General features: G+C 44.1%; 1 protein-coding gene across 6 annotated transcripts in view; it reads left to right on the top strand.

Annotated features, from left to right (window-relative positions):
- Window positions 1-12,615, top strand: part of robo1 (roundabout, axon guidance receptor, homolog 1 (Drosophila)) — a 212,346-nt gene that overhangs the window by 187,012 nt on the left and 12,719 nt on the right. For all 6 annotated transcript variants that reach the window (XM_069161297.1, XM_069161300.1, XM_069161294.1 and 3 more), the window contains 9 exons: window positions 70-238; window positions 335-501; window positions 604-725; window positions 2,396-2,627; window positions 3,499-3,620; window positions 5,173-5,344; window positions 7,450-7,650; window positions 10,049-10,075; window positions 11,605-11,647. In XM_069161297.1, the coding sequence (XP_069017398.1) occupies window positions 70-238; window positions 335-501; window positions 604-725; window positions 2,396-2,627; window positions 3,499-3,620; window positions 5,173-5,344; window positions 7,450-7,650; window positions 10,049-10,075; window positions 11,605-11,647 (1,255 nt within the window). The remainder of the gene's footprint in view (window positions 1-69; window positions 239-334; window positions 502-603; window positions 726-2,395; window positions 2,628-3,498; window positions 3,621-5,172; window positions 5,345-7,449; window positions 7,651-10,048; window positions 10,076-11,604; window positions 11,648-12,615) is intronic.

Raw genomic sequence — 12,615 nt, 5'->3', positions numbered from 1 at the left:
TTTGGGTTTTGGAAAATATCAATAATCTAAATTTTTATCACAATGTTCTTCTCTGTCATCTACATTTAGAATTCGGAGCCCCAGTCCAGCCAAACAGACCGACTGACCCAAACCTGATCCCCAGTGCCCCTTCCAAGCCTGACGTCACTGATGTCACCCGTACCTCCATCACTCTTTCCTGGAAACCCAACCTTAATGCTGGAGCCACACCCACCTCCTATATAATAGAGGCATTCAGGTAAAACTAATCAACTTGACCATCAATAAACTAATTTAATTTCATAGCCCTATTTAAACCTTTTAAACTTGAACTCCCTCTGTTTTGTGTCCACAGTCATGCATCAGGGAGCAGCTGGCAGACCTTGGCAGAGCATGTGAAAACTGAGTCATTCGTGCTGAAGGGCTTGAAGCCCAGTGCAGTCTACCTCTTCTTAGTACGGGCCGCCAATGCCTATGGGCTGAGTGATCCCAGTCCTATCACTGATGCTGTGAAAACACAAGGTGAGAGCTGCCCTCTTACTGATATGTATATAGTACAGTGGTTTATGTTTTCTTTGTAGTTTAACACAAGATTTCTTTCTATCTCTGTACACCTGCACACAGATATCCCCCCCACCAGTCAGGGTGTGGACCATCGGCAGATCCAGAGGGAGCTGGGAGAAGTGCTCATTCACCTGCACAACCCCACCATTCTCTCCTCCTCATCTGTCAGGGTGCAGTGGACGGTGAGTGTAAATTGTACTGTTGTCGTTTCTTTTTCTTGGGAACATCTGCAGCCAGCTGCTGATTGCCATGTGGATCATTGGTATAGCTGATCACTAAGGCTCCAAGGTTAATTTAGTGAAGCGTGTACGGTCAACTTGTCAGAGCGCTCAGCTGAGCTAATGCACTAATGTCCTCGCACCCTACAGAGGAAGGACACTGCAGAGAGCAGCCTGGAACTCAGTCCAAGTGTTCTTAGTGTCCATCTGGCAGGAGCCTGAACTGGTCAGCTGGCCAGAGACCAAAAAACGGCAGCTTTGTCTGCAGCACATCACTCATCCATCCAAAAGTTAAGACTACCCAGCCCAGTCTTCTGCACTAAGCCATGTAGCGCAGTATAGCAGTGTGTGGCGTGCCAGCCTGTGCCCTCTCAGATTGAAAACATTTGACTGCTGTTAAAATAACACAAGTGAGAAGGAAGAGACGGCCAACTCATGCTCTTAAGTGGAAATGGCTTACAGATGTTAAAACGGATAGCTGGGTGAGGAAGAAGTAGAACTTGGAGCTCATGGTTCTTTTACTGGAGTATGAAGGACTGATATAACTCCTGTAACTGATCTGGTTAATGTATTTTTTTGGGGGGAGAAAACACAGCTACACATTATGGCTCTCCTCCTTGGATAGTAGATATTAGTCTGTTGCATGGGTCACTGAAGGAGAAAAACAATTCCAGTTTTGCCTACATTCCCAGGTATTATGAAGTGCCACAGTGAGTGATGAATGTGTCTGAGGAAACGTGAAAAGGATACTGACATGTCAAGACTGATTTAAAAACATGACTGCCCAGTTACTCCGTCTCACTGGAATGTTCCAGTGAAGCGCACGACGCGAGGGCGACTGACATCGTAGACGAGCGCCACGGTTTTCCTTGTTTTGTGGTGTTCAATCTATTCCCAATGTGGAGTTTCATGGTTTTACATTTTCCTTTGTGTTGTGGTAAATGGTTGCACAGTTTGCAGCCTAATGAAGACCACCTGAGCCAGCAGCATATTTTATGGGGGAGGGATAAAGAAATCACTAAAATCTTTATAAGCCAGTGCTGTTTGCCTTCCACAGGGACTCGTAGCGATATTAGCATCCTGGTTAGCGGTTGTTCTTTTCTTGAACCACGCTGGATCACAAAGCAACATAATTCACCCCTAGATTAAACTAACAGATAAACTCCTTCTAATTACATTTATCCTCTTTATTTAACTACGTCGCAGGCCATTTAACTCTTTGTGCTCTCACTTCCTTGTATGCTGTGTAAAGATCCACTTTTCCCCCTGACTTGAGCAGCCAGTGGAGAGCAGAGCAGGATGAGACAGGCTGCTCTGGGAGTCTGGGCCCTATTTAACCAGCTCCAGACTTGGAGGAACCTTTTGCCAATGACCTCATAGTGTGGTTTGCACAAATCACTGCTGCTCCAAATGGCGCATAGATAGACTGTCGAAAAGAGAGATGAAGATGTGGATGGATAGACAGAGGGGTGATGTGATGAGTTAGCACCTAGTGTATCAGTTGCACAAATCCACGGTCGTCCAGTGATGCCACCGTCTATTACTTTGCTGTATCCTTATCAACTGTGGGCTGTGAAGCACGTAATCAAGTCAAGATGACAGCAACTTGTCCGTGTTCCCGTGCCACTCACTAGGTGGAGCAGCAGTCCCAGTACATCCAGGGCTACAAGGTGATGTACAGGCCCTCGCCAGAGGGGCTGCAGAGGAGCGAATGGACCGTGTTCGAGGTGCGGACCCCCGGGGAAGACAGCGCTGTTGTGCCGCAGCTTCGGAAGGGCATCACGTATGAGTTCAAAGTCCGCCCCTTCTTCAACGAATTCCAGGGAACCGACAGTGATGTCAAAATTGGCAAGACGCTGGAGGAAGGTGGGGGGATGTGACTGCACACGGCTGTGTGCCAGTGTGCTTTAGTGCTTGCATGTGTGCACGCATGTTTTCATGTTTACACAATTTTATATGCACAGCATGCATGTGTGAGAGCATACAACAGCTGTTCACAGCAGGCAGTGTGGGCGGGATTATGTTATGCTCAAGTGTGGTGTATTGAAGCATGCTTGGGTATAGAGGCCTATATACTACACTCTAGTGCAAGTGTTCTACTACTCTCTCAGGGTGTGGTTGTGGCAGTCTCGTAAGGTTTTCTTCAAACCCAACTGCAAATTTTATTTTGTAGCAAACAGTTAAGAGAAATGTGAGTGCAGAGTGTGTACTGTTTGTACTGTGTGTGTGTGTGTGTGTGGGGGGGGGGTGTTTTGATGTTTTTCTGCTGGATTCTCCTTTGTTCCCATTTTTGTGAATAATTGTTTTCTCAGCTCTAAACATAATGTTTGTTCTCTTATGACCAGAAAAATGTCTGTTGTGTTAACACTCACTTGCACAGTAAGGATGTTTTTTTTCATGTTGCATTCTTAATTATTTCCATTTTATTACCATTGGACCACAGGTTGGTGTTCACACACCACCATATACAGCACCATCATAACTCCCTGTCTATTTTGAGTAAACATTAATTTGCTTTTATTTACTAGCATTTATATCTAAGAAACTCAGCCTTCCGATAAAAGCATAGCAATTTTGATGATTAGTTATTTGTTCTCACATCTGCTTCAGTCTCACACAGAGATAAAACACCACATTTATCAACCAAATTGCACAACAGTTATGAAAAAAAAAAAAAAAAAAAAAAAAAAAAATCTGTCATGTCTGTACATATGTTGTTTTTTTCTTTTGTCCCCAGCCCCCAGTGCCCCTCCTCGTAAGGTTACAGTGATGGAGAGTGGGGACAATGGGACTGCTATCGTGGTCTCCTGGCAACCCCCTCCAGAGGAGGAGCAGAATGGGGTGGTCCAGGAGTACAAGGTAACACAAAAAAGCAACCACTAGCTACCTCGGGTCTGAGCAAGTGGGACTCGTACTGCAGACATGAGGGAGACACAAACAGCAGCGCAGATGGAGCAGATATAAGAGAAAGACAATGCACAGACATGGAAGGATAATGAATTCCTGGTTGAGGCGCACCTTTGCAGTCACAGGCTCAGACACAGGGAAGTCAGAAGCTGGGAAGCTAGTGGAAACAGTTGTGAAACAGTGCCATCTGGTGGAGATGGTAGACTCACACATCTTGTGAATAATGTTGATTCTAAGAATTTTTGTGGGATTTTCTTTTTTTCCCCCTGTGATACCAGTGTTTCTTCTTCCCATTGTAGTCGGGCCTGAAGTGCTGATTACAGACCCCTGCGTGTTTAGTGCAGATAAAACCTTTAGTCTTTAATGTGTCCATTACAGATAGTGTAATTTTACTATTTGTACTGATACTAATGAAAATGAAAAGAATTTCCTTTTTTAAACGCTGTAGATAAGAACATCTATTTAGAGACAGGTAATATGAGGATGTACAGTAGCAGAGTTGAGGGCATAAGAATAAAGAGACATATCTGTAATAAATCCAGTCATTTCTTTGGTCTGGGCTGTGCCAATGCAACCTTTTTCTAAAGCAACTCTGTGAGCCCCCGTCCCCCTCCCCCTCCCCACTTGATAATGTATGCCTTTATATAATGGCCTCACCCTTGACACTACTTTCCTCTCATACATTATGCTGTGGAAGTCCTATATTTTAATTGGAAAGCCCTTTTTGAGTCACGGGGAGTATAGGCGCACGGCAGAAAGGGAGATGAGGCACAGCCTGTGAAAAAGTTAAGCCACTGTTAATTTTCCAGGTACATGTTTTCTGGTGATAGACTTTGGAGTAATTTCATGGTTTTTAAGTCCAGTTTGAGAGCGCTCCCTTCTCATTACTGAGCTCGGTCCCTAGCGGCACTGCTGCTCACCGCAATTTTTAAGACACACAGACAGTTTTAAGAATTTGTTGCTCCATCACAAGGGCAATAACACGTGCACACGTATGATACCCACTGAAGGAAGTGAGGATATTAACTGGTGGGAGGAGGTGTGGGGTAAAGTCAGCAGACTGTCAGAGGTTCAGGATGTGGAGGTCTCCTGGCCTCATGCTGAGGTGAATGTATACTTTTCTTTGTGTCCATGGTTTGAGTCAGCCTGCGAGATGCCTCTCCTTCCTGGGAGTGACAGCTCTGAGCTTCTGCTCAAATTGGGTTATGGGGGGTGATTACCGATCCCCGCTTGTTTTTTTTATTGGTTTAAGGCTACTCCTAGACGTGTTATGGCTACCTCAGGTAATACTGACCCTGTGTTGAGCACAGCCTGTAAAACATAAAGTCACGTTTCCTGCCGCAGAGATGTAACACAATACCCACTGTGTGCTAAAATGCTGCAATAACAGTACCAGCCTATTATAAGGACACAGCCTGGTGGCAACTACCTGGCTGAATGTTGTCAGGAAACTCTCATAACATTACCTTGACCTCCACTTTATCTTTATCTCTTGTTATGGCAGATTTGGTGCTTGGGGAACGAGAGCAGGTACCACATCAACCGTACAGTCGACGGCACAACCTTATCTGTGCTGATTCCCAGTCTGGCCCCGGGGATCCGCTACAGTGTGGAGGTAGCAGCCAGCACCGGGGCGGGTCCTGGGGTCAAGAGTGATATCACCTTCTTCCAGATTGGTGAGTAGAAACAACCGATGCATTACTTTGTCCTCTGCCAAACCATTCCACTGAAGGAAGCCTGATCTTTTTACAAATAATTATGTCACTAATCCAGCCATTTCAAATGAAGAGCTTTTCAGTAATATTATTTTCTGCCAAGTAAATAGACAATTATGCAAGTCCTTTCCTAGTAGTAACAGACATGTTCAAGTCTCTGCCTGTTTTCCTCTTTATTATCAACAGTGATGTTTTTAAACTACAATTGGAGTGATTACTGTTATGCAAACATCATCCAACTTGCCACAGAAGAGTGTGATAGTTTTGAATGACAGGGAGCTTTTGCAGTTTTTTTGTGCAGTCTGAAACAGCTTAAGTTACAGTAGCTGGCAATGTGATCAGCACAGGCACATGGAATTCCTGTGTGGCAGAGCTGTTGAGATGACTGCCGCACCCTGTTACATTCTCCAGTCGAGGATGCAACGTTTCCTGCCACTGCTCAGCTTCAAACAACAAAGTGAATAATGAATCCTGCACTCTGGGCACAGACAGGACATAATTAAAGCTACGAAACACAATGTTGCCTGGATCGAGGAAGGTTGTCGTCATGTACTTCTTGTATGTTTGTCCTCTGAGTCCAGATGAACAAATATTTTGAGATATTTTGTCAGTTTTTATTCCCCAAAGCTCTGGGCTGGCCTAGTCAGGAGAGAAATGGAAAATACATTAATAGCGGGACGAAGCAGAGAGAGAAAGAGCTCCATCTGGTTTTAAATGTGTGATTGAGTGGGCTGGGATGGGCATGAAGAAGCATTGGCTGTGACTGATACAATTTATCTCACTTGAAGAGTTCCTGTGGTGATTGTTGCCATGTTCCAACACTGGAGTGGAACAATGTGCCTCGGGGACCAGCGCCTCACCCAAATGCATTTGTCACACTGCGAGCTTGTATGCGTCATCCCCAGCCTAGATACCTGTACAGTCCCTTGTGGGCTGCTTAGTCACATTGGCATGCTCCGCTCCCTCGGCCAGACAGAGCCACAAATTGAGAAGACAGAGAAGTGAGATGAGAGGCAGCCAAATGGAGACACAGACTGAGTGACTGAGACAAAGACAACAGGAATATATGGAGGGGCAGAGGCAGGGAGCTGCTTTCTGTGGGGAAGTGTTTTTTGCTTCTGGCGTAGAGATGAGTGGCTACAACATGAAAGACTTGAGAAAAAGAGTTGAAGACAAAGTAACAAGAAACATGAAGAAATTTTAGGATGGCAGGGGGTGGGGCGAGTCAGAGAAGCCTTTCATGTAGCACGCATGAGGGAGAAGCTCAGAGAGAATAGACAGATGAGAAAAACAGACCGAGAGCAGGTTGTTGTGAGCAGCCATGCTCACAGCATCTTTACAGTGCATTTCACAGCAGCTTCGAGGCATTTACACCTCAGCTTTTCACAGATGTGCCTCAGTTTGCTAATTGCTGTGGTGTCTGTGTTTGACGATGATCTCGCTGGATTTATTTGTATGATTATGAAACCACCATTGTTTGGTGGAGTTGATGCCTCTCTCTGTCGTCCCATCCGGTTCCACCAGGCTGGTGTGGTGCGCAGGCTCTTTTTGCATGTCTTTGGTTGCTTTTGTCTGCTCACCTGCCATTGTTGACTGGGGTTTTTGAGGAAAGCCTTGTAAATTATAGAGAGAAGCAGTTCCATTTCCATAACCCAGCCTCATACTCACCTGCTGAGATGAAGAATCTCTCTGAGCGGTTTCTTTCGAATAAAACGCTACATGGCTTTTAATTTGAAATAATACAGGAAATGATGAGTTTGTATAAACACGTGATTCAGTAACTGACAGTGCAAATGATAACCGATCATAATGAAGCTTCAAGTTGATTTTGTGAATTAGTAAATACATCTTAAATGTAATTAGGAGCAATTTGACCATTCAATTTGTTTTTATTGGCCCTCTTGAATGAAACAAGCTTTGGATCTTCAAACCGGTAAAATATATACATGAATTTCAAGAAAAATGAAAGCGCCTGTGGTCTAGCCATATACAAGGTTTGAACCTTGTCTAGTTTCACCATTTCTAATCCCCTTCTCTCCTCTCATCCAATCATTCCCAACCCTTAGATTCATCTGGACGAATGACGGAGAGCGTGAGTCAGGAGAACCCTCTGTCCCAGCAGATCTCTGACGTCGTCAAACAGCCGGCCTTTATTGCAGGCATAGGAGCCGCTTGTTGGATTATCCTCATGGTCTTCAGCATCTGGTTGTACAGACACAGGAAGAAAAGAAATGGCCTTTCCAGCAGCTATGCAGGCATCCGAAAAGGTACGACAGTGCAAACTTAACACTCAGAGGAATGTCAACTGGAACCTCTAATTGCAGTGCTGGTTTGGAGTTTGAGGAGATCCTCTCACTTGTAAAATGTGATGAGAAAAGCATTGAAATATGTATTAGTGTGGTACTGTGTTAGTTTCTTTTTAAATCCAGTCCCATCTATCTTCTTCATCTCAATTGCTGCCAGCCGACCTCACATCATCGCTGTCACTTTTAGAAATGTTCTTTGTAAAGCGCTCGAGGTGAAGTCGAACTGATAGGATACCAGAAGTGTGGTTTAAGATGCCGTGTGAGCTCCCACTGAGAGTGCTGCGTGAAGACGTCTTTTATTTCTTTTTCATACTTCTGTCACGCTGATTCTGCAAAGGGGGGGCATAAAGAGTGTTTTTAGAGAAAAGTACATTTTGAGGTCCAACAACTCCCCTTTTAGCAACTCCCATCTAACTGTGCTGGGAAAGAGAGAATGTCTTGCCATAATCCCTCTTTATCAAGGACACGTTGACATTTTCACATGCTTGAAGGGCTCCTGCTGGTCCTTTAGAAAAAAGCCTTCAGATATGGATGAGTTGACCATTTAGCAATCCCGTTCATCAACTCTGCCGACTATATGTTTTCAAAGATTAGCCACAGCGTAACCCAGTGGCTTTTTACCTGACTTAAATTAAAGTGACAAGGTTCACGACATGCCCAGCCTCTGACCACGATAGTTAGAATATAAAGAGACCCATTAGTCTTTCTTTGTGAGTCTCATAATGTGTTGGGTGGCTTAATGTGTGGCCGTGGGCTGTGCAGCTGCTGCATGTGAGCGCTACCTGCTCCATCCCCACTCCCAGGCTCAGGTTCGCTACTGACTGCCAGGGTTAGAGGAGATCCACCCGTCAACCTTGATACACACAGCAACAAGAGACTGGCTTGGCTGTTAATCTGTGGCTGTCACTCAGAAAACACAGGCTGTCCATGTTCTGAATCTTCTGCAGCCATGTTATTAATGGGAATTGTGAGTTATGTGAAAGTCAGAAAGTCCTCAGCTGAGCTTTTCCTGAAGCTCGGTTCACCTTTACAAACACCTGTGTGGTCTGTAATGGTTAGAATGATTGCATTTTTTTTTTTGTTATGTCTCAGATTACAAAGAAAACACTCTGAAAAAGAATATTTTATGAATGATGTAATGATCTGTGGTCAGGCGGGAGCAGAGGATACCATGTAGGATAGGTTTACCACTGTGTCCCTCTGTGAGTCTATCTGTTGATGTTTACTGAAATAAAACTAAAAGGGCACAGTTGGCAGACATGCTCCCCTCCTTCTCCCAGTGCACTCAGACCACAAGAGGCCACGGTCTTTGTTGGAACTGGTTACGAAGAATGTTTTGAAAAGAGTATAATTGCAACCACATGAATCAACAATCTGCACTCGGGGAGAAAAAAGGTTGAAATGGTACTAGTGTGCGGCTGTGTGCTACAGTGCATGCTAGTGTTGCCAGTAACATATGTTTGTGCCAATGATGCAAACCTCATGGAATATTTTTATTGATGGATTGATTTATTGGAAACTACTAAACAAAGAGTCATTGCTTAGATGCAGGTTCATCTAGCCTGGGAATGAAGACCGGTGACAGTCAGACAATGTATACCTGATTTATGAATTCCAGTCATGATTACAGTTCCAACAAACAGTTTTGGGTATGTCTCCTCATCAAAGGCATCCATCAGACAGATGAAAGCTGTCCAACTGCTGATGTCTTTAGACTTGTTTGAGCATCAAGGGGAGAGATTCAAACATGATAAGATGATTGTGGCATTTAGAGGACATGTTTTTGGCACAGGTAGGCAACTGTGTGCAATAATTGTTTGAGGAAATAAAAATGTGACAGCAGCCATATCTATCTCCTCTTTGATGCAATTTTAGGTTGAAGGCAGACGGCAGCATTTCTAAAATGCACATATTTAAGGCAGTGTGCTGAATGACTACCAGCATGGTGCAGTGTTGCATCAGCTGCGATGCTTACTGTAACAACAATCCAAGTACATTTTAAATAAGGTAACTCTTCCTACAGTAGATCAATGTTCTGTAAGAGGGTCCCTTCCACCCCTGAGTGTGAGTAACTAAGCTGGGAGGGTAATGATGTGAGTGTTAGAGATAGCCAGAGTTATGTCCCTGGTGTGTGACCCCCGACCAGCAGGATTCTGACAGTCTGGCCGGGATTTGAACCAGCAGCTGGCTCAACATTCATTTTCCCCCAGGGATGTTTGAGGGGATCAAAGACTTTGGGGAGCAGCAAGAGGCGTGTGAATACAGGCTAAAATACATATTATGGAAGTGTTGTACATGTCGTTGTAAACTTAAATTTTGTGGTTTTAAAAAATTATTTCCCTTTTTTCCGTCCCAACAGTGCCATCCTTTACTTTCACACCAACAGGTAATAACTTCTTTTTTTTTAACACTAGATTCTGGAAGCAATGTCTGGTTGTATCTATTATTTGTACCCCAGCCTTTTCTTTACATCTCTACGACATCGTCTTAACTGTCCTAATATATTCATTTGTGGGCGTCTTTAACTGCAGAGGTAAGTGAGGGATTTGATGTGACCTAAACAAAAGGAGCCAATCTTTGGCACATTTTGAGAAAGAAATGTTCTGCCAAAAGTTTGTGTTGTGTCAGGACTGCATGCTCAAAGAGGAAGAGGCCACACTACTGAGAAGCTGTTAAAACTAGTGGTAACTTGATCAAAGGGATGCTCGCAACATCAGACGGGATTTAAAAGAATGACACATCACCAGCACTCCAACACACCAATTAGATAGGCAAGTGGCAGTGGAGTTAAGGAGGTTATCAGTGAATTGAAGTGACAGAGCATAAACTAGATAAAAGAAAAGCTCTGTCTGTGTCACTATCTTTCTGTCTGTGTCAGTGTGTAAATACCCCCCCCCCCCCCCCCCCCCCCCCCGTTTCTCTCACTTGTGGACTTTAATCCATCTGAAAGGTGTTGGCAGTGCTTAGTGCAATGGCAAATGTAAAACCGAATAGATGAGAAGAAATGACAGTGAGAGCTGGAGAAAGAGAGACAATACCGTACAGTGTGTGTGTGTTTGTGGATACACTGGTTGGTCCTGTATGTGCGGAGATCGTATCAAAACAGGAGCAGTGCTGTTTCTGTCTGCCTTGAGGCACTGCAATCTGTTTGGATAATTTTGCAGTCGCATGATTGTTGGGTAATCTGTTGGGAACCCATCAGGTGAAACATACTCCTTGATTGTGTGGTTAGGGATGTGTCTTCAGGAAAAAAATAATCCGTGCACTGGTACAGAGTGTAAAAGCAGGACTATACAGTAAATTATGAACTCCACTGTGATACTTTGCACAAGATCCCCTCGGGCTACATGCAGAGGCCAAACCGCACTTCCTGTTTTGAAAAAGAGACAGGGAATCAACACGGCTCAGGCCCTGCGTACCCCTCTTCCACCTCCTCTCCTCTCAGGGAGGAGATTGTAATTAAAGTTGGAAGTTTATCTCTCCCTCGCACACCGGCAGCTTAGAGCTCCTTGAAAGAGTCCAACTTTTAGAGCACGGAGCTTCAAACACACTGAACCCGAGCCAGACAACCAAAGAGCGCTGCATCTTTGTTCTTCATAAGCCTCTTACACTTCTTCCTCCTGCTCCTGTTGCCTTGTGTGTGTGTGACTCAGCTTCAATTATACCACACACGTTTGTTCAAATGCTCACTTAAACTGATACAATAACACACACACACACACACACACACACACACACACACACACACACACACACACACACACACACACACTTGAAAACATCATCGCTCACAACACTGACAATTCAGAATCACAGGAATAATTTTGTGTTTATCTTTAATGACGATGGCAAATTTTAGTGACGACAGTAGTAACAACGGGTGAAATCATGTATTCTTGTTTTGTCTCCTTTTAGTGGCATATCAGAGAGGTGGAGAAGGAGTCAGCAGTGCTGGAAGGTAAGAGTTCATTTAGTTATTTTAGAAGCATTCGCATGATAGTATTCCATATATCAACCACATTTTTGGAAATCAAATGATGATTAGAATTCAATATCAGTCCAAAAGGATGTTGAAACCTCCTGAATAGATGAGTGGGGTTGGGCATGTGTACCTTTCTTTGACAAACACTAGGGGGAGTGCTTTGCCTTTCTAAAGTTGCACAGAGCAGAGGAGGGGTAAGGAGGTGCATTAAGTATGTAATACTACTACAGGAATAAAGCTCCATGTAGTCTGCCAGGAGCCCTTCCCCATCCCATTGGAGTGTCACATCCAACCACAAGGCTGTGCCATAGCATCACCATAAAACATGAATGGAGATACACGCATGCACACCTCCTCATGCTGTGGAATGGTGCATTGTGCATAAAGAGTGATGCTGTGCAGAATTAGGCTCAGCAAAAGTCATTTGTGGCAGAAAAAAGAAAAAATATGGATTAATTTATTCCCCTCACTTTACTCAGAGTGTACTTAATACTGCACCGTGTGTGTGTGTGTGTGTGTGTGTGTGTGTGTGTGTGTGTGTGTGTGTGTGTGTGTGTGTGTGTGTGTGTGTGTGTGTGTGTTAATGAATAGTTAGCTTGAAGCCATCAACTGTAAATCCATATTCATTATATTATCCAGCTGTATGATTGAATCCCGTATGCACCATGGCTGTGTCAGCTCCGCACAAAGACAATGGTTGTTCAATAGTAACATACAACTGCCGGGGTGATCGAGGAGCTATTGTGAGATTGTATTTGGCTGTACAAGACAAATGTGTTCATTACCCAAAATGAATTCAAGAAATGAGTTGTTTAAGAGGGAATGGGGAAATGTAATCCAATGGTAATTCAGTGTTGGGATATGCAAACTGGGAGTCGTTCTTTGGAGATTTGAATACTGAAACAATGTATGGCCCTGATAGAGTAGCGTGCTTTCTCTTTGTA

The sequence above is a fragment of the Embiotoca jacksoni genome, unplaced genomic scaffold (genome assembly GCF_022577435.1).
Source record: "Embiotoca jacksoni isolate LCO1_2020_lvr unplaced genomic scaffold, fEmbJac1.0.p SCAF_28, whole genome shotgun sequence".
Taxonomy (NCBI): Eukaryota; Metazoa; Chordata; class Actinopteri; family Embiotocidae; genus Embiotoca; species Embiotoca jacksoni.
Note: the sequence above shows the minus strand (reverse complement) of the source record. Positions and strands in the feature narration are given on the sequence as shown.